This window comes from Oncorhynchus tshawytscha, linkage group LG15 (assembly GCF_018296145.1).
Source record: "Oncorhynchus tshawytscha isolate Ot180627B linkage group LG15, Otsh_v2.0, whole genome shotgun sequence".
In the NCBI taxonomy this organism is placed as follows: Eukaryota; Metazoa; Chordata; class Actinopteri; order Salmoniformes; family Salmonidae; genus Oncorhynchus; species Oncorhynchus tshawytscha.
Window position 1 is genome coordinate 14,265,628 of NC_056443.1, and position 22,163 is coordinate 14,287,790.

At 40.8% G+C, this 22,163-nt stretch overlaps 1 protein-coding gene across 3 annotated transcripts in view; it reads right to left on the minus strand.

Annotated features, from left to right (window-relative positions):
* Window positions 1-20,506, minus strand: part of LOC112214479 (6-phosphofructo-2-kinase/fructose-2,6-bisphosphatase) — a 37,993-nt gene extending 17,487 nt beyond the window's left edge. Inside the window, exons 1-5 of one of the 3 annotated variants that reach the window (XM_024373247.2) lie at window positions 19,615-20,506; window positions 17,608-17,733; window positions 2,034-2,130; window positions 1,800-1,866; window positions 382-456 (exon numbers count right to left, since the gene is read on the minus strand). In XM_024373247.2, coding sequence (XP_024229015.2) covers window positions 382-456; window positions 1,800-1,866; window positions 2,034-2,130; window positions 17,608-17,701 — 333 coding nt within the window. In that variant the 5' untranslated portion in view covers window positions 17,702-17,733; window positions 19,615-20,506. Of the gene's footprint in view, window positions 1-381; window positions 457-1,799; window positions 1,867-2,033; window positions 2,131-17,607; window positions 17,734-18,179; window positions 18,398-19,614 lie in introns of those variants that run through there. The other 2 variants (XM_042298178.1, XM_024373248.2) reach the window with 2 other exon arrangements.
* Window positions 20,507-22,163: the final 1,657 nt, after the last annotated feature.

Genomic DNA, 22,163 nt, shown 5'->3' on the forward strand with positions numbered 1-22,163 from the left:
ATTAAAATGCAAATCAATTTATAACATTTTTGACTTGTGTTTTTCTGGATTTTTTTGTTGTTATTCTGTCTCTCACTGTTCAAATAAACCTACCATTAAAATTATAGACTGATCATTTCTTTGTCAGTGGGCAAATGTACAAAATCAGCAGGGGATCAAGTACTTTTTCCCCTCACTGTATTTGTGTTGTGTGCTGATGTGACTGTTGTTCCCAGGGCATGTTTGTGAAAGAGACCTAGGTCTCAATGTGTCGCCCTGGTTAAACAAAAGTTAAATATATTTTTTTATTTCACAGCTACACAAACACAGCTACTCACACAGCCTCACAGAAAGCGACGCACACACGGCTAAATACACACATAGCTACACACTCCATCTGACCTTGTATCCGTTCTCCTTGGCGAAGCTGAGAATGACTTCTCTACGTTCTATAGTGGTGTTGGTGGCATCAAACACCTGAGGGCATGTACATCATACTGCTTCATACTAGTTCATCTAAATTCAAACTGGTTCAAATAGATCACAGGTGTTAAACTCGTTCCTTTAAGCCCTCCATGGAATGAGTTTGGCACCCCTGATATACACCATACTGGTTCATACAGTATAATGTAGGTTCATATACATCATAGTGCTTAATATATATCAGTGATGGGCAACTGGCATTTTGTAGGCCTGCTGATAATCCCCCCGATGACATTTTTTTTTTACCCAGTCGAGGTCTCAACTTACTGTTGAGCATTAGAATAGGTGCAATTTCCAAATTTGTTTGTGCATCAGCATTTTTTCTCAATGACTGACTCAATGAGTCACTCAATTAGTAAGTCTTTTTTTTTTAGATTGGTAAGTTAGTCTAGCCAGCTATCTAAACTTGAAGTAATCATTGTCGAATTACTGAATGTAAAATAAAAAACGGAAAACATTTCTCTCCAGCCTACGGCAAAATGTGTAGAATCACAGGAAATTTGCCGTATAGCTGTACAAATTTTCTCTTTGCCCAATGTAAAAATAAGTAGAATTGCATGAAATGTTATATCAAATTGCTAAATCTTATCTCCGCTGTCAAGAGGGGGGCCGCTAAAATGTTTTGCTTGCAAGGTGGGGTGGGACCCCCAACAAAATTTAACTTAGGATCCACACAAGCAATGTACACACTGCATGTGTGGGTATGGATGCCAGTATGCAGACCCGCTAACCACTGCGACCCCTTATGATGAGTTCAGAGTTTTTGTGACCCCCACCCCCATCAAAGTTGCCCATCCCTGATATAGGGATAGGGTTAGGGTTAGTATTGGTATTGCTGGTATTGCTTTATACTAGTTCATACAGTATGTATTCGTATAGGTTCATATACAATGGAGTTTCGAATGATTGAAACCCTTGTTAAAGATGAGCAAAAATTACTGTATAAAATCAAATAATGTTGGTCTCCCCTAAGATCTCCCCTAATGTGTTCTCCATTCTCAAAAAACATTTTAGAAAAAGGCTCAGTGCCGTTATCCTTGCAAGGTCAGGTATTAAAAGGTATTGAACACAGGGGTTCCAATCATTTTGACCCCTACCTTTTTGTAAAAATATACATTACTTGTTAAACCATATCTCTGTCTCTGAGGGATTGTATTAGCATAAAACAATATAGTTTCCCCATTTTGTTGTGCATACAATATAGCTCAGTATTTTAATAATATATTTTATACAGTAATTTTTGTTCATGCTTATCAAGGATGTCAATAATTTTTGACCACATTGTAGGTTCATGAAGATCCCATATTGCTTCATAGGATTCCATGGTGGTTACTCACTGCCACCTGTCCTTGTTCCTGCATGAAGTAGGCACACACATCCTTCAGAGCCGCAATGGCACAGGCCCTACACACCCGCACGCACGAGCACAGACACAAACACACACAGTGAGCTTGCATCATACTCTTAGGACAGACTAATTCATATTCAAACAGGCTGTCTGGTCGGTTCATACTCATAACAGGCTCTCATTAGTTTATACTCTAATAACAGGCTTTGTGATTGGTTCATACTTGCGTATCTTCATGGCCTCTTGGTTGTCAGGTCTAAAGAACTCATAGCTCTTATAGGACTGGGTCGCATCCCGCCGGTATTGACCTACATTAAAGACTGGAGAGGACAGGACCACACACACACACACACACACACACACACACATTTTATGTTGTGTTTTTTTAACCATTATTTTAATCAGGTAGGTTGACTGAGAACACATTCTCATTTTCAGCAATGACTTGGAGAATACTTACAGGGGAGAAGTGGGGGGATGAATGAGCCAATTGGAAGCTGGGGATGATTAGGTGGCTATGATGGTATAAGGGCTAGATTGGGAATTTAGCCAGGACACCAGGGTTAACACCCCTATGATATGTGCCATGGGATCTTTAGTGATCACAGAGTCAAGACACCCGTTTAACATCCCATCTGAAAGACTGCACCCTACACACGGTAATGTCCCCAATCACTGCCCTGGGGCATTGGAATATTTTTGGGGGGACCAGAGGTAAGAGTAGCTCCTACTACTGGCCCTCCAAAACAACTTCCATCCAGGGACTGACCAACCCTGCTTAGCGACAGAGGCAAGTGGGATGCAGGGTGGTGTTCTGCTGGTATGCTGCTGTGGTGGTTTGTTGTGATGTGATGTGTTGTGGTAAATTCAGATGGAACTCCTATCCAGTTTAGGTATTTAGTTAACGTGTTGTGTTGTCTTGTGCTGTGCTGTGTTGTGTTGTTTTGTCTTGTGGTGTGTGGTCTTGTGTTGTGTTGTGTTGTCTTGTCTGGTGTTGGGTTGTAATTGTGTTGTGTGGTATTGTGTTGTTTTGTCTTGTGTGATATTTTGATGTGTTATCGTACCTTCAGTTGGAACTCTTATCCATTTGAGATATCTGGTCAACATCTTGTGTTGTATAGTGGTGTGTTGTGCTCTGCTGTGTTGGGTTATTTTGTGTTGTGTTGTCCTGTGCTGTGTTGTGTGGTCTTGTCAAATCAAATCGTATTTACCACATGCTCCGAATACAATAGGTGTGGACCTTAAAGGAAAATGGTTACTTACAAGTCCTTAACCAACAATGCAGTTTGAAGAAAAATAAATGTTTAAGTAAAAAATAGATAAGTAAAAAATAGAGTGCAGCAGTTAAAAATTAAAGAGCAGCAGTTAAGTAACAGTAGCGAGGCTATATACAGGGGGTACCGGTACAGAGTCAATGTGCCTGGGCACAGGTTAGTCGAGGTAATTGAGGTAATATGTACATGTAGGTGGAGTTAAAGTGTCTATGCATAGATGATAAACAGAGAGTAGTAGCAGCGTCAAAGAGGGGGGGCAATGCAAATAGTCTGAAAAGCCATTTGATTAGCTGTTCAGGAGTCTTATGGCTTGGGGGTAGGAGCTGTTAAGAAGCCTTTTGGACCTAAACTTGGCACTTCTGTTGTGTTGTCTTGTGTTGAATTGTGTTGTGTGATATTTTGTTCTTGTGTGGTATTGTGTTGTTTTGTCTTGTGTTGTGTTGTTTTGTCTTGTATTGTGTTGTTGTACCTTCAGTTGGAACTCCTATATAGTTGAGGTATCTGGTTAAATGTTTGTGTTGTCTTCTGTTTTGTTGTATTGTCTTGTATTGTGTTGTGGTGTGTTGTCTAGTCTTGTGGTGTGTTGCCTTGTGGTGTGTTGTGGTACCTTTAGTTGGAACTCCTATCCAATTGAGGTATTTGGTTAACGTGTTGTGTGACATTGTATTGTGTTGTGTGGTATTGGGGTGTGTTGTGTTGCGGTACCATTAGTTGGAATTTCTTTTCAGTGGAGGTAGCTGTTTTTATTTAATTGGTTGCTATAGAGTCCCAGTCAAATGTTTGGACACACCTAATCATTCAAGGGTTTTTCTAAACATATCGAATCATGTAGTAACCAAAAAAGTGTTAAACAAATAAAAATATATTTTATATTTGAATTCTTCAAAGTAGCTACCCTTTGCCTTGATGACAGCTTTGCACACTCTTAGCATTCTCTCAACCAGCTTCATGAGGAATGCTTCTCCTATAGTCTTGAAGGAGTTCCCACATGCGCTGAGCACTTATTGGCTGCTTTTCCTTCACGCTGCGGTTCAACTTATCCCAAACCATCTCAATTGGGTCCAGGTCGGGTTGATTGTAGAGGCCAGGTCATCTGATGCAGCACTCCATCAATCATCTTCTTGGTCAAATAGCCCTTTCACAGCCTGGAGGTGCATTGGGTCATTGTACTGTTGAAAAACAAATGATAGTCCCACTAAGTGCAAACCAGATGGGATGGCATATCACTGAAGAATGCTGTGGTAGACAAGCTGGCTAAGTGTGCCTTAAATTCAGTGTCACCAGAAAAGCACCCCCACACCATCACACCTCCTCCTCCATGCTTCACGGTGGGAACCACACATGCGGAGATCATCCATTCACCTACTCTGCGTCTCACAAAGACGGTTGGAACCAAAAATGTCAAATTTGGATTCATCAGACCAAAGGACAGATTTACACCAATCTAATGTCTATTGCTCGTGTTTTTTGGCCCAAGCAAGTCTCTTCTTATTATTGGTGTCCTTTAGTAGTGTTTTTTTGCAGTAATTTAACCATGAAGGCCTGATTCATGCAGTCTCCCCTGAACAGTTGATGTTGAGATGTGTCTGTTATTTGAACGTATTTGAACTCTGTTATTTGGGCTGCAATCTGAGGTGTTGTTATTCTAATGAACTGATCCTATGCAGCAGAGGTAACTCTGGGTCTTCCTTTCCTGTGGCAGACCTCATGAGATCCAGTTTCATCATAGCGCTTGATGGTTTTTGCGACTACACTTGAAGAAACTTTTAAAGTTCTTGTAATTTTTGGATTAACTGACCTTCGTGTCTTGATGGACTGTTGTTCCTCTTTGTTTATATGAGCTGTTCTTGCCATAATATGGACTTGGTATTTTTCCAAATAGGACTATCTTCTGTAGACCATCCCTACCTTGTCACAACACAACTGAATGGCTCAAAAACATTCAGAAGGAAAGAAATTCCACAAAATTAACTTTTTAACAAGTCACACCAAATGCATTCCAGGTGACTACCTCATGAAGCTTGAAGCTGGTTGAGAGAATGCCAAGAGTGTGTAAAGTTGTCATCAAGGCAAAGGGTGGCTAATTTGTTTAGTTTAACACTTTTTTTGGTTACTACATGATTCCGTATGTGTTATTTCATCGATTTGAGGTCTTCACTATTATTCTAAAATGTAAAAATAAAGAAAAACCCTTGAATGACCGGCAGGCCAACCGTCCTCTCGGATCCCTGTTCTGCCCGAGAACAAAAGCATGTCCAATGCTCTCACCTCTATTTTCTTTATATATAGCTATTAAAAACGATATGTATTAAAAAATCTTGTGTACCTTCATTTCCATTATTAACAATTAATATAATTAATAATAATGTTGACAGTTCATGCAAAGTATTGTTATCTATAACCAGGAGATTGTCATTGCATTACATTTTTTAAATTATTTTAGAAAACAATTATTGTGATTCATCCTGTATTGTTCCTAACATCCTTACCCCCTAGCAACAGATGTTGGAGACACCCACCACACACACACACACACACATACACACACACACACCATGGTTCCACCTGTGACCGGAGGGCAGCAGAGACCGTCTTAGAGACATTAACGACACTCAGAGGTGTGTCCAATTTACTCATTATTATTATATCCCTGTTAAGAGGTGTGTTTTCTGTTGTCCTTTGCATAAGCTTGAATTGTTTACAGTGTGCTTTCGTTTCCAGAGTGAGTTTGAGACTTAGTGTTTGTTGTTTTTTCAAGTGTACTCTGGTCCTACGGCTACCGTTTTTCAGTAAAGTATTATGTTTATCCTTAACTTCTTTGGGATAGGGGGCGGTATTTTGACATCCGGATGAAAAGCGTGCCCAAAGTAAACGCCTGCTACTCAGACCCAGAAGCTAGGATATGCATATATTTGGTAGATTTGAATAGAAAACACTCTAAAGTTCCTAAAACTGTTAAAATCATGTCTGTGTATAACAGAACCAAAATGGCAGGCGAAACCCAGAGGACAAACCATAAAAATAAAAATAAATCAGCATACCACTGATTTCAATGCCTGGCACTTTTATAATAGGGCGAAATGGTCCCCGATTGCAGTTCCTAGGGCTTCCACCAGATGTCATCCGTCTTTAGAAAGAGTTTCAGGCTGGTTGTTGGAAAAAGGAGGGAGAAGTTGTAGTTTGCGGCTCCCATTTTGGCTGTAGTGTTTCCAAGCGCATGGCCGAGAGAGTGCAGTCTTTTTTTATCTCCGGTAAAGACAATAATGATTCTCCATCTAAAATTGGATCGTTTATTTGCGTTTTAGGGTACCTTAGGATTGATTATAAAAATCGATTGACTTGTTTGGATAAATGTATTGGTAACGTTTGGGATTCATTTTGTATGCTTTTTGAAGGAGGGAAACCGAGTGGATTATTAACTGAAGCGCGCCAGCTAAACTGAGTTTTTATTTATATAAAGAAATCAAATCAAATCAAAATCAAATCAAATCAAATTTTATTTGTCACATACACATGGTTAGCAGATGTTAGTGCAAGTGTAGCGAAATGCTTGTGCTTCTAGATCTGACAATGCAGTAATAACCAACAAGTAATCTAGCTAACAATTCCAAAACTACTACCTTATAGACACAAGTGTAAGGGGATAAAGAATATGTACATAAAGATATATGAATGAGTGATGGTACAGAGCGGCATAGGCAACATACACATATGAGATGAGTATGTAAACATTTATCAAACAAAAAGACCCTTTATAGTGTAACTGGGACATTTTGGAGTGCCAACAGAAGAAGATCTTCAAAGGTAAGGCATATATTATAGCGCTATTTCTGACTTTCGTGTTGCAACTCCCTGGTTGAAAATGATTTGTTATGCATTTGTATGCTGGACGCTGTCCTCAGATAATCGCATGGTTTGCTTTCACCGTAAAGCCTTTTTGAAATCTGACACCTTGGCTGGATTAACTTCTCTAGGGTAGGGGGCAGTATTTTGACATCCGGATGAAAAGCGTGCCCAAAGTAAACTGCCTGTTATTCGGGCACAGAGGCTAAGATATGCCTATAATTGGTAGATTTGGATAGACACCACTCTAAAGTTTCCAAAACTGTTAAAATAATGTCTGAGTATAACAGAACTGATATGGCAGAAAACCTGAAAGAAATCAATCCAGGAAGTGGGATTTTTTTAGGTTTGTAATTTTCCATAGACTGCCAATACAGATTCCAATGAATTAGGACTCAAATTGCACTTCCTATGGCTTCCACTAGATGTCAACAGTCTTTAGAAATTGTTTCAGGTTGTACTCTGAAAAATGAGGGAGTAAGACCAATCTGAATGAGTGGACACTGCAGTGACCGAGAGCACACCTTTCTTGTTTTCCTTTTATATTGACAAAGCTTTGTCCGGTTGAAATGTTATTGATTATTATGACTAAAAACAACCTGAGGATTGATTATAAATATCGTTTGAAATGTTTCTACGAACTTTAATGATACTTTTCAGATTTTTTTGTCTGCCTGTTGTGACTGCGTTTGAGCCTGTGGATTACTGAAGAAAACGCGCAAACAAAACGGAGGTTTTTGGATATAAAGAGGGATTTTATCGAACATTTATTGAGTAAATGGGAGTCTTGCGAGTGCAACCATATCAAGATCATCAAAGGTTAGTGATTCATTTTATCTCTATTTCTGACTTTTGTGACAACTACTACTTGGCTGGTAACTGTTGGTAATGATTTGTCCGCTGGGTGCTGTCCTCAAATAATCGCATGTTTTGCTTTCGCCGTAAAGCCTTTTTGAAATCTGACACAGCGGCTGAAGTTAATCTTGAACTTCTTGGTGACAGGGGGCAGTATTTTCATGTCTGTATCATATGCATGCCCAAATTCAACTGTCTGCTACTCTTTCCCAGAAGATAAGATATGCATATTATTAGTAGATTTGGATAGAAAATACTTTGAAGTTTCTAAAACTGTTTGAATCATGTCTGTGAGTATAACAGAACCTATTTAGCAGGCGAAATCCCGAGGACAAACCATTCAAATAAAAAAAAATTGAGGTCACTCTCTTATCAATGAGTTTTCATTGGGAATCCAGATTTCTAAGGGACCTTCTTGCAGTTTCTATCGCTTCCACTGGATGTCAACAGTCTTTAGAAATTGGTTGAGGTTTTTCCTTTGTATAATGAAGAAGTACGGCCCTCTTGAACGAGGGTCACTTGAAGGGTACTGTTAGATAGAGGCGTGTGACCAGAAAGCTAGCTACAGTTTGTTTTACTCCTGTATTGAACACAGATCATTCCGTCTTCAATTTGATAAATTATTTATGTAAAAAAATACCTAAAGTTGTATTACAAAAGTAGTTTGAAATGTTTTGGCAAACGGTTTACAGGTAACTTTTTAGATATTTTGTAGTCACGTTGCGCAAGTTGGAACCAGTGTTTTTCTGGATCAATCGCGCCAAATAAATGGACATTTTGGATATGTATCGACAGAATTAATCGAACAAAAGGACCATTTGTGATGTTTATGGGACATATTGGAGTGCCAACAAAAGAAGATCATCAAAGGTAAGGCATGAATTATATTTTTATTTCTGCGTTTTGTGTTGCGCCTGCAGTGTTGAAATATGCTTTTCTCTCCTGGTTTACGGAGATGCTATCCTCAGATAATAGCATCGTTTGCTCACGCCAAAAAGCCTTTTTGAAATCTGACATGTTGGCTGGATTCACAACAGGTGTAGCTTTAATTTGCTGTCTTGCATGTGTGATTTAATGAAAGTTTGATTCCTATAGTAATTTATTTGAATTTGGCACTTTTACATTTTCCCTGGCTTTTGGCGAGGTGGGACGCTATCATCCCACATATCACAGAGAGGTTAAGCCAATGTATAACACTTGTATGTTTTATGAATTTGTAATATGAGTATATCTGTTTTTGAATTTGGCGCTCTGCATGTTCACTGGATGTTGATATGGTGGGACGCTACCATCCCACATATCCTAGAGAAGTTAACAAGAAGTTAATCTTAATTTTGATTTATAACACACATATTTAAATTTTTGAATTTAGTGTATTTAAATTTCTCGCTCTGCAATTTCACTGGATATTGGCCAGGTGAGACGCTACCGTCAAACATACCCTAGAGAGGTTAAGGTTGAGGAGGTCACCAACTTGTCCCATCTTACTCAAGCAGGTCCGGAAGTTCTGTCAATTTTTACAGGCAGCGCCTCTCACGGTCCTAACCCGCAAGTATCAAACCCATCTTTGCTGGACTTCTGAGGATGACAGAGCATTCATGGAGCTGATCTTCCAGGAAGTCATCAAACGAAGTGTCTCGGACATTCGGTTTCCATTTTATAAAATGTAAAATTTTTGGTCATTTTTCTGCTGTCCCGGTAAATCCCACAAGAGGGCTAATGGAATCATATTGCAAATGTACAAAACATCACCAATCACGACGTGGCCTTTTCTCCTAAACGGAAAAGACTTTGAAAACACAACTTGGTGAGCATAGGTTTGGCATAATGGGCAGTTGGCCCCGAACAAGATGGGGTCGAGGCCTCAAAGGTTTTTGAGTTATGGCCATTTTTCTGGGATTAAAGGTCAAAAATGAAAATAGAGCAATAATTTTTCCGCTTCACGTAAAATGAACCTACGGTGTCAATAAAAAAAGAAGCAGCCATTTATCTATCGTCATTTAAGAGAAATCGTACAATGTCAAATTGGTGATGTTCAAAAAAAGTTTTTTACAGATCCAGATGCAGCGTGTTCAGACAAATCTTTTTGAATAGTGTTTCTGAGCTATATGAGATTTCTGTGATTTTCTGAAATAACACACACTCATTCAACCCTCTGTAAATAAGTCAGTTCTTAACATAAAGACTTAAAACTCAATATTCTCTAAGTGCCTAACCAAAGGAGGATATGTTTTCACTTTCAGCTTCCTGTGTAAACCGGAAGTGCCTTAAAATGGCTACATAGGTGCTGTTTCGAAAGGTTAAAAAGGTCTGATCTTTTCAAAACGTCATATGTGTTATTAGGCAACCCTCATGAACTGTAAATCAGTCATTTCTACAGACACATGTCAAAGAAAAGCTCTCACACACACACACACACACACACACACACACACACACACACACACACACACACACACACACACACACACACACACACACACACAGCAAGGATGGAGTAACAAAGTGCGGTGCTTAAAGACACTCAGACACTCAGTAAATGGCATTACCATAATCTCTAGGCTGTGCCGAGTTCAACGAGATGCCCCTCTTGACCGTAGCTTGCTCGGTCAAAGCGCAGCGACCATGAGAAAAAGTAGGCCCAAAATGAAGCCTGGCCCTAAATTTCAGTTGCTTTTGGGTGACAGTGGGAGATCCTTTATGGTGAGAAGAACAATTTAACCTCAGGAACGTTCCTGAGGTCCTCCCGATCTGTGCAAGCCTATCCTTGACCGTGTGGCATTAACCCTTCACAGTTAAAAGAAGGTGTTTACATCAAACAGTTTTCAATGTCTTCTCTCCCCATAGGAATACATTGTCTGCTCCCCTAAGTTCAGCCTGAAGCCTATGTGGGTTATGAATGTCTTATGAAACTGTCTTCGATGACAATCCATCAGGCCACTATGAGGTCTACCTGTGTTGATTCTATGCTTCTGGAAGTGGTGAAAATCACCCTAAAAGTTTTTTTCCATAACAAACCAGCAGTTAGTGCATTTAACCCTGTTTAAATCAGTCAGTTCTTAAACGTAAACACTTAAAACTCAGGATTCTGTAAAGGCATATACCAGTCAGGATATGTCTTTACTTATAGCTTCCTGTGCCAACCGCTTCCTGTGCCTTAAATGGTGTCATAGGGGCTGTTTCGAAGGGTTAAAAAGGTCAGATCTTATCATAACTTCATATGTGTGATTAAGCAACCCCCATGAACTGTAAAACAGTCATGTCTCCCATAAAATTTCCAAGAAAACTCAGACACACACAGCTAGGACAGAGGGACACAGTGTGGTGCGTAGAGACAGACAGTGCCTGCAATAGTTAACTAGGTTCGAACTAAAAAATAATCGTCAGAAACTTTAGAAACCTGTTCTTGACCTCAGGTTGATAGTGCGTGGCTCTAGAAGGTTCTCGTACCGAGAAACAGCCTCGTACATTTGCAACATCTTCAATTCATTTTGACCATTACGAAAATGATGACATTTTGAAATGTCCCAGAGTCGCAAGACTAAGTGCACTGAAACCGGCTCGGCCCATAGAGACGGACCCTAACGTTTCTGTCCGATAGCTCATTCAAGGACCCCGTAGCAAGGAATGGAAAAAAGTGGATTTCAGCACCATTATGGTCTTGCTCGGGCACCAAATGACCTATCAAGCCGAAACTCGGGATTCGGGGTCGCCTCACATTGGCCTACACATAATGTCAGAACTGGACCCGCAGCTAGAACGTAACTATGTGTTTCACGTTTTTATTATGTTTTAAACTAACGTCGCTGTGAATTATGGGCCTGCTCTGAAATATGTGATAGTTGGCTTCTAAACGAGTTGGAAAAAGTTGGTGTGGTGTCACTTTGTATCAGTTTGGTGTCAGACTGACATCTAATTGACTGATGGACGGTGACTTGCTGGCTGACTTTTGTCCATTTGCAATATGTTTAAACAGTGAGGTACCATCACCAAAATGACATTCTGAAATCAACACCAACGAGCGATGGAGAGGAACCAGAAACACTGCCCGGCCATCCCGAGTTCATCGTACCAGTCAATTTCGCATTTCTGCAGTATTTTTGAGCATGACAAATTCGTGATGGTAAATGCCAATCGAAACATATCGCAAACGCACAGTGCATTTGCAATATGATTCAACAGTGAAAAAGCATCATCAAATGGACATGATGAAATCAACACAACGAGCGATGGAGAGGAACCACTATCACTGCCCGGCCATCCCGAGTTCATCAGGCCAGTAAATTTTGCATTTCTGCAGGATTTTTGAGCATGACAAATTTGTGATGGTAAATGCACATTGAAACATATTGCAAATGCACAGCCGTGCACTTGGTGATTGGAACGGGTTACCAGGGGCACATTTTTTAAATGTTTTTTTAATGCCATTATGGGGTAGCAAGGGGTCCACGGTTGGGTAGGGAGCACCCGTGCCCACCCGTGCCCATCCAATAGGGGGCACCCCTAATCATTTTGGACATTTTTAAAAAATCGTTAAAAAACAACAGTCCCACTTCTCCCTCATCATACATGACAAATAGACCATCTAGGTTGATTCATGGCTTAACTGCTTGGATATAGGGGGCGCTCTTTTAATTTATGGATAAAAAAACGTGCCCGTTTTAAGCGCAATATTTTGTCACGAAAAGATGCTCGACTATGCAGCTTTGACAGCTTGACAGCTTTGGAAAGAAAACACTCTGACGTTTCCAAAACTGCAAAGATATTATCTGTGAGTGCCACAGAACTCATGCTACAGGCGAAACCAAGATGAAACTTCAAACAGGAAATGAGCAGAATTTTTGACACTCTGTTTTCCATTGTCTCCTTATATGGCTGTGAATGCGCCAGGACTGAGCCTGCCCTTTCTGTCGTTTCTCCAAGGTGTCTGCAGCATTGTGATGTATTTGTAGGCATATCATTGGAAGATTGGCCATAAGAGACTACATTTACCAGGGGTCCGCCCAGTGTCCTTTGTGTAAATTGGTGCGTAATCTACAAGCTGCACGCAGTCATCCAGTGATTGAGAGGAGAGAGGAGGCTTCCACGAACGATATATTATGAAGAGATATGTGAAAAACACCTTGAGGATTGATTCTAAACAACGTTTACCATGTTTCAGTCGATATTATGGAGTTAATTTGGAAAAAAGTTTTGCGTTTTGATGACTGAATTTTCGTTTTTTTTTGGTAGCCAAACGTGAAACGGACCAAACGGAGCGATTTATCCTAAACAAATAATCTTTCAGGAAAAACTGAGCATTTGCTATCTAACTGAGAGTCTCCTCATTGAAAACATCTGAAGTTCTTCAAAGGTAAATTATTTATTTGAATGCTTTTCTGTTTTTTGTGAAAATGTTGCCTGCTGATGCTAACGCTAAATGCTACGCTAGCTACGCTAGCTGTTACACAAATGCTTGTTTTGCTATGGTTGAGAAGCATATTTTGAAAATCTGAGATGACAGTGTTGTTAACAAAAGGCTAAGCTTGAGAGCTAGCATATTAATTTCATATCATTTGCGATTTTCATGAATAGTTAACGTTGCGTTATGGTAATGAGCTTGAGGCTGTATTCACGATCCCGGATCCGGGATGGCTAGAATCAAGAGGTTAATTAACGTAGTGCTATATACCATTTTGGCAGTATAACTGCCTTTTGGACATGGTTCACTGACTTTTGGGTTTGTAAACCGACTTCCATTGATTGTACATGGCAAATGGACATAACATCCTGATTTGGCACTTTCAAATCTTTCATAATGCATTTGGACATTTCTTATGGCATTTGGCCCTCCCCCCCAAAAAAACGTGACTTTTGACTTTGACTTCCTATGAAATCATATTGCAAATGGACAAAACATATGCCTTATGCACAAGTTTAAAAAATGAAATAAATGATAATAAAATATGACTAAACTATGTTGATACAGTTCTCATACATGTGTAATTGACACAAAAATCAAAAGAATTTTGAAAAACGGTCCAGAAAGCACTTTTTTTAAGGGGGTGATACGTTTTTGAAAAAATGTTAAATTTTCCAACATTTTACTCTTGGGTTTTGACTTGTTAAATTTGCAATATAAAAAATTGTGGTGGAGCGCACTTGCCATCTGTTGGATTTTTGCAGTGTTACACTTGGCATTTGCCATATGGCATTTGCAATCAACTTTGAATGAAACAATGCCGAATTGAGTGGTATTGGACATATGTTCTGTACGGTGCCAATATGATGGAGATGATAGAGATGGACCATACACGTTTCAGTCCTATAGCCCTTTTAGCAACACCTGAAAAAAGTGGATTTTCAGCACTAATTAAGGTCGCTGCTTGGGCTCCAAAAGACCTATCGAGCCGAAACTCGTTATTTGGTGTCGCCTCAGCTAGACCTACACAGATTTCTGAAAACTTCTGGTATTGTGCAAGTTTGAAACTGGGAAAAAACTTGAAACAAAAAATTAATTTTTGTACATTTCAGGGGGGTGTTCTCTTACACAATGGAAGGAGGACGACAAGAAACTGCAGCTATCCACCTATATCTCCGAGCGGTTCTCACCAGCAGAACGCAACTACGATGTAGGCAACCGGGAGTATTGGCAGTTAAGTGGACCCTTGAGGGGTGGAGACACTGGTTGGAATGGGCACCTCATCCTTTCGTGATCTGGACGGACCATAAGAACTTGGTCTCCATTCAAGAAGCCAAGAGGTTGCACGATCACCAGGCTATGTGGGTTCTGTTTTTTAACATATTCGATTTCACACTAGCCTATCGCCCGGGATCCAAGAACCAAAAGCAGACACCCTGTCCCACCAACACAATGTCTCTAACGGGTAGAGGGACTCCAAGCCCATCATCCTTAGCTTCCGCATTGTGGCCCCTGTGATATGGAGTATGGGACCTGGTCCCACCTGTCCATAAACTTTACCACAGGGTTACCTCCATCCCAAGGGCTTACCACTATCCTGGTGGTCAGTTCCCCAAGGCAGCCCATTTCATTGCCTTCCCCAAGTTGCCCTCAGCGAAGGATACCGCTGATCTCATGATTACCCATGTCTTTCGACTACACAGACTTCCCTACATAAGGGACGCATGAAAATCATCAGCAGGGTATCCTAGTGGTTAGAGCATTGGACTAGTAACCGGAAGGTTCAATTCCCCAAGCTGACAAGGTACAAATCTGTCGTTCTGCCCCTGAACAGGCAGTTAACCCACTGTTCCTAGGCCATCATTGAAAATAAGAATTTGTTCTTAACTGACTTGCCTAGTTAAATAAAGGTAAAATCCAAAAATATTTTTAAAAATAGGGCAAATGGATGGTCCCTAACTAGATATCCGCAGGTGCTATTTAAAATAGGCCGACAGCCTCAGGTCATCCCCCACCCAAGGCCTGGTCTTCCAGGAAGTCAAAAAGGAACGTTTCCAAGACACTTGGTTTCCAAGATATACATGTATTTATTTTTAGATTTTTTTCTACTGTACCGGAAAATTCCACCAGATGGCGACTGACTGTATATGGCAAATTTACATTCATAACCAAATGGACATGGCCATTTCTTGTAAATGGAACAGACTTCAAAGATGAATAATCACAAGACTAGGTGCATTAAAACCTCCTCGGTCCATAGAGATGGACCATACACGTTTCAGTCCTATAGCCCTTTTAGCAACACCTGAAAAAAGTGGATTTTCAGCACTAATTAAGGTCGCTGTTTGGGCTCCAAAAGACCTATCGAGCCGAAACTCGTTATTTGGTGTCGCCTCAGCTAGACCTACACATAATGTCAGAACTGGACCCGGAGCTGGAATGTAACTACGTGTTCTAAGTTTTTATTATGTGATTTTTGGGCCGGCTCTGAAATATGTGATAGCATTTTTGAATGGGATCATCGGGAGGAGGTTGGAGTAGATAAGCCACAGAGTTATTCTAGCTGCGCTCGCCGGTTCATATAGTTTGACACATGCATGTGTCAAAATATATGAGGATAACAAGGATGACATGGGTTTACAGGTTATACTCTAACTCTGCTTTCTGTGCAATTTTCTAAATGTATTTTCCACGTGTTCAGGGTCACATGTACCTCTACAGATCAACATGAAAAGATTGAATGGTCCCCTTCATATCCTAAAGAGGAAATATGAACTTTACCATCAAATAAGGATGAAATCAACAAATGGGCAGGCTAAAATCATCACTGAAAGGGAAACAAATTACATCACCATAGGCTCTAGGCCGTGCCGAGTTTAATGAGGTGCCCCACTTGACCATAGCTCATGGTCAGACCTAAATTTGAGGTGCTTTTGGGTGACAGAGGTAGAACTGTTGAGGTTAGACACACAATTCAACCTTAGGAACATTCCTAAGACTACCCCCGACCATGTGGAATTAACCCATAACAGTGAAAACAGGGAGTATTTATTCTAACAGTTGACATTGACATCTCTCCCAATAGGAATACATTGCCTGCTGCCCTAACTTCAACCTGATGACTATGTGGGTTAAGGTTGCCATATCAATCTGTCTTCAATTACAATCCATCAAGCCACTAAGGATTACATGTGTTGATCTGAAACTTCCTGGAGTAACCGGCAGTTGTTAAATTGACCCCCCCCCCCAAAATATATTTAACTACAGTTAGTGAAAACACTGCATTCAACTCTCTGTAAATCAGTAAAGACTTGAAACTCAGGATTCTGTACAAGGGTGTCTCAAGGAGGATATGTATTTACTCTTAAATTCGGGTCTTAGGGGCAGTGTCTATTTCCAAAAAGTTTAAACAGTTTAAACAGGGATTTACCATCACCAAATGGACAGGCTGAAATCAACACCAACACCATGGTAAATGCCTATAGTAAAGTATTGCTAATGGACAGTGTACATTTCCAATACATTTAATTAGGAAATTAGGTGATGACCTAATGGGCAGGCTGAAATCAACACAAACGAGCTATGGAGAGGAACCACTATCACTGCTAGGCCATCCCGAGTTCAACGAGCAATTGGGCATTTCAGAAATATATTAGTGCATGTCTAATTTGTGACGGGAAATTCCCATTGTAATGTATTGCTAATGGACAGTGTCCAATACACATAATACATTACCAGTCTTAACATGTTATACTGCAGGTGGAGTGTCCATTGCCAATATATTGCTATTGGACAGTACCCGTTACACATATGCTATATTGTCAGTGTGAACATACTCTTCTGCAAGTCGACAGTATCTATTGACAACGTACGTATATCGATAAGGACTTCCTATTATGTAATGGACATGCGGAATCAGCACCAACAAGAAATTCTGACTTCCTATGACTTCCTGTGAACAAACATGACAAATAAACCTTCTAGGTTAAGTCAGGGTTTAACATAGTGATATATACATAATTTGGTGAGTATATAGGCCATCTCGACATTATAAATGCCATTTGCACATGGTTCACTGACTTTTGCGTTCGGAAGCCGACTTCCTATGGTCATACATGGCAAATGGACATAACATTCTGATTAAGTACTTTCAATATTTATATTTCCTTTGCAATTTGGACATGGTTCTGTTACTATGGTGTTTGGAACCTTACTTCCTATGATCATATATGGTAAATGGACAAAACATAGGCCTTATGGACAAACTCGCATAAAATAAAACAAATCTATGTCCAAACGGTTTCTACATACAGTGCCTTAACATGTTGTGGTATTGTGTTGTGTTAAATTGTGTTGTGCAGCGGTACCTTTTGTTGAAAATCCTATCCAGTTGAAGTATCTGGTTAATTTTGTGTATGTGGTACCTTTAGTGGGAACTCCTATCCAGTTGAGGTATCTGGTTAACTTTTTGGAGATGTAGGTCTTCCCTCTAGCAGGCAGGCCCACCATCACAATCATGGTAGGAGAGTTAGTGAACTGAGGGACGGTAGCTGAAAAAAACACACACACACATACACACACACACAGATGGATTAAAAACTGACATGGCACACACATACTCATGTATTGGAGTAATACAAAGATCAAAGAACACACACACACATCAGTTTTAGACATATGGCTAGACCACGTAACACACACGCACAGACGTACGCACACAACTACACACATAGACATGGCCTTGGTCTTAGGGGTGAACGGCCCTTAGGTCTCTCTCAGAGAGGTACAGTGTTCCATACTGCAAGTCATACCCTGGCCCCAACACACACACACACACACACACACAACCACACACACACACAATTTGAAACAATATCAAATTTCTGTTTGTTACGAGCACCAACCTGTCCTGTACAGGTAATGAACCACACAGAGACCGACCAGTATGTGTGTCTGTTGTTTCCATGTGTATATTTGTGTGTATGTGTGTACTTACACCCTCTACGTCGGTACAGCTTGCTACTCATGGAGGGAATCCAAATCTTCTCTAAAGGGTTCTGAGTTAGCTTGGTCTGCCTCTGAGACATGATTTACAAAACAGTGTCCGTATGTAAGCGAGAGAGAGACGGGGGAGAGCAAGATGGAGAGAGAGAGTAGCCTGGAGAGAAACAAGGTGTATGACACAGTTTGAGAAACTGTCTGTGTGGGTCACCTCATGATGGGAGCGGCTTAACTCTGTGTGTGTGTGTGTGTGTGCGTGTGTGTGTGTGTGTGTGGTATCGGTACTTGCTCCTCCTCTCCAAGTGGGGTTATACAGATGGGTGGGCTACTTCCCGAGTGGGAGGAGCTAGAGTACCGGGGATTTATAGCACTGGAAGGAGTAGAACAGATATTCACCAAACACTCTGAGCTACCCAACCACAACCACTATAACAGTCACTAAATGTTGTGGGAATGTCAGGTCTACTCATGATACTAATTATCTGATTCTGATTCTCTGATTCTCTAATTCTCCAATTCTTTAATTCTCTATTTGCCTCGTTCCACAAAATGAAGTGACATTCTCCACATTTTCACCATCATATTTGCATGTTTCCAATTCATGATACATTTCTGTATGTGTTTGCCATTAATCCTCTGTCAAGTGTGTGTTCCCCCTCTACAGGCCAATGGAGAACACTGGAGAAAAGGCATACATGCTCCAAGGCCTACTGGGAGTGACTGGAATGGCAGGACACAGTCTTTTGACCATACCAGACCATGTTTACCATGCTGTTTGTTTCTTTAGTTTAATGATCAGAATAATTTTTGGTAGAAATCTATACATTTCTGTATCCAAAAGAGCGACAAATAAATGTATTATTATTTTTCAAGTTGAATCAAACTCTGGACATTGGATTTGTATGTGTCAAGACTAACATTTCACCACTCTCCATGGTGCCTAAAGCACTAGAATGGAAATTGTATTGGGACAATTATATTGTACAATTTAGACACTACACTTAGTCAAAAGACTCCGCTGGAAAATACTAAGTTGGAATTGAAAAACAGGATTGTGTGAAAGACTATGATTGATAATGTCCAAAGCTACACTGTCACGTCAACTCCTGCTCCCTCCTGCCAGCGCTCGACGTTGCCGGTCTACTGGCAACCTTCATCACCTCCCTGATTACTCCTCCTTTATCTAGCACCCCGTTATTGTCACTCATCAGGCAGTATTGTTTCTGTTTTATGTTCAGACGCTACGCTTGTGCATGTATGCGTTCTGTTTGTTCTTATTAAACTCACCGACTGCACCTGCTTCCTCACTCCCTGCATGTTCATTACAGAATACTGCCTCAGAGAATGGAAGCTAAGCCAACCGAGACATCTCCAAGATGGTCGGCAAACAGGGGGACCTACTTCGCCAACACCACGACCAGCTGGCTCACCTGGGGACGGTTATGGATGAGGTCCTCCGTGATCTTCAATGTCTAGATCTTCCTCAAAGGGTGTCACTCCCAAAGAGCGGGGGAACTTCTACCATGAGTCAACCCAGAGAGCCGCCATTTCAGCAGTCTGCCCAGATCAGCGATGCCAGTTTGTCCTGTTGGGAATTTTCCAGTACATATGTGGCAATTATTTATTTCAGAAGGAGCCAGCAAAACTAGTGCACTCTATTTGTGCTCTGGGTCATTAGACACCATTAGACATGCACCTGTCTGGGCTTGGACACGACTGGTTATTCCTGTAAATGTGTTATGGCCTACTATGTACTGTTGTTATGGTCTTTTCCAGAACATGGGTGTCCATTTAGCAGTTAGCAGGATGACATGTATGGATATAACATCATACACGCTCTCCTCTCCATTTTCAGTTCAAGCACTGGACTTACAGACTACTGGGATCTGGGACAATCACACACATCACAGCACAACTCACCATCACTGTGGGACCCCTGCACCAAGAAAACCTCCCCTTCCTCATCATCCAGGCACCTGTACACAAAGTTGGCCTCCCGTGGCTCCAACGCCATGACCCCACCATCTCCTGGTCGAGGATGGAGATCATACCCGGATATTGGAAGACCTGCTTTCCCTTACCCTGTGGTTCCATGTCGGTTGAAAGTCCTGTGGTTTTCTCCAAGACCCGTGCCACCTGTCTCGCTCCTCATCATCCCTGGGACTGTGCCATCGACCTGCTAACAGACTCTGGTGGCTGTAGCCAAGGCTATGGAGGAGTACATCCAGGAGGCTCTCCAAGATTCAATCATATTTATTTATAAAGCCCTTTTTACATCAGCAGATGTCACAAAGTACCATACAGAAACCCAGCCTAAAACCCCAAACAGCAAGCAACGCAGATGTAGAAGTACAGTGGCTAGGAAAAACTCCCAACAAAGGCAGGAACCTAGGAAGAAGCCTAGAGAGGAACCAGGCTCTGAGGAGTGCCAGTCCTTTTCTGGCTGTGCCGGGTGGAGACTATGGCCAAGATGTTCAAACGTTCATAGATGACAGGGTTTCATCCTACCAGCCGCCTCCCCTGCGTCAGCAGGTTTCTTCTTCATGGCCGAGAAGGGGGGGAGGGGGTCTTTATCCATGTATTGACTACAGAGGTCTCAATACCATCACCACCAAGTACCGCTACCCTTTCTCATTTGTGCCAGCCTCCATTGAACAGCTCTGCAGTGCCTGTTTTTTAAAATATTTTTTATAAGAAGCTGGACCTGAAGATTGCCTACAATTTGATTCGCATCCGGGAGGGGGATGAATGGAAGACAGCCTTCAGCATAATGTCTGGGCACTACAATGTCTGGGCACTATGAGTTATGCCTTATGGATTAGCCAATGTCTTAAGTAGGATTATTTCTTCCAGGACTGATGGAAGTCCACTACAGTATGTACTGTAAATTAAGGGAGCTCTCAAATTAAATAAGGCCCGGGCCAATTTTGTTTGTTTTTACCCAACGGTATGAATATTTGTTAGTGGTTTTTCACAGTTGAGAGAGGATGTACTGTATGTGGGCACACAAATATAATTTTCTGAAGTTTTTATTTTATGATCTTTGATTAAAACTATTTTGATAAACTTAATGTAAACCTTGTACACAAGATATTTAAAATGTTTTAAATGTTTTTAAATAATTAGTCTGAGGTAAAGGGAAAGGAAATGGAGAGAAATGTTCACGCGAAGAGGTTGAATGGCCTCTGACCTCTGTTCTGACTTTCTGGTGAGGCCTGATCACCTTCACTAGAGAGCCTAGAAACATTGGTTAAGATGTATATATAAGCACTCATAATTACAACAAAGTGTATAGTTAATATGTGTGATTCGGACCACGAGAAGGATAGACATGTCTTTAGTCTATTTTTCTATTCCTTGAACTAATTTATGAGATACAATTATTTCTTTATGGATTTATTAAGAGTAGTATTTCGATTTGGTATTTGTTTTATTTAACCAACTGTGTTTTTTTACACATTAACCATGTTGTGAGTCATGTAAAATTAGGGACTTTTTTTATTGAACTTTTACACTTGTATATCACTGAAGGTGGGTATGAAGTGATATATGAGGGAGTGTATTATTGTGTTAGTTCTGTTTCTGTTTTGGTTCGATACAAATATCACCAGATTGTGTTTGCTGGATGATTGGGATTTCTCCCTAAGGATTAGCTGTCAAACTCCCTGACTCTGTGACTCTGTGATGAGGTCGACAGTGTGATAGGAGAGTATAAACCCATTTGAAAAAATGGTTTCAACAGAATGTGTTGTTTTCTTTGACATTTGTCTTAGAAACGTTGGTGATCGGGAGCTCCTGGCGGTGAAGTTGGCATTAGAGAAGTGAAGACACTGGCTGGAAGGCACCACGGACCCGTTTCTCATCCTCACCAACCATCGGAACCTGGAGTGCATACGGATAACGGGGCAGCTGAACCTGCGCAAAGCAAGGTGCGCCCTTTTCTTTACTGGATTAAACTTCACCCTGTTAATCTCTCCAA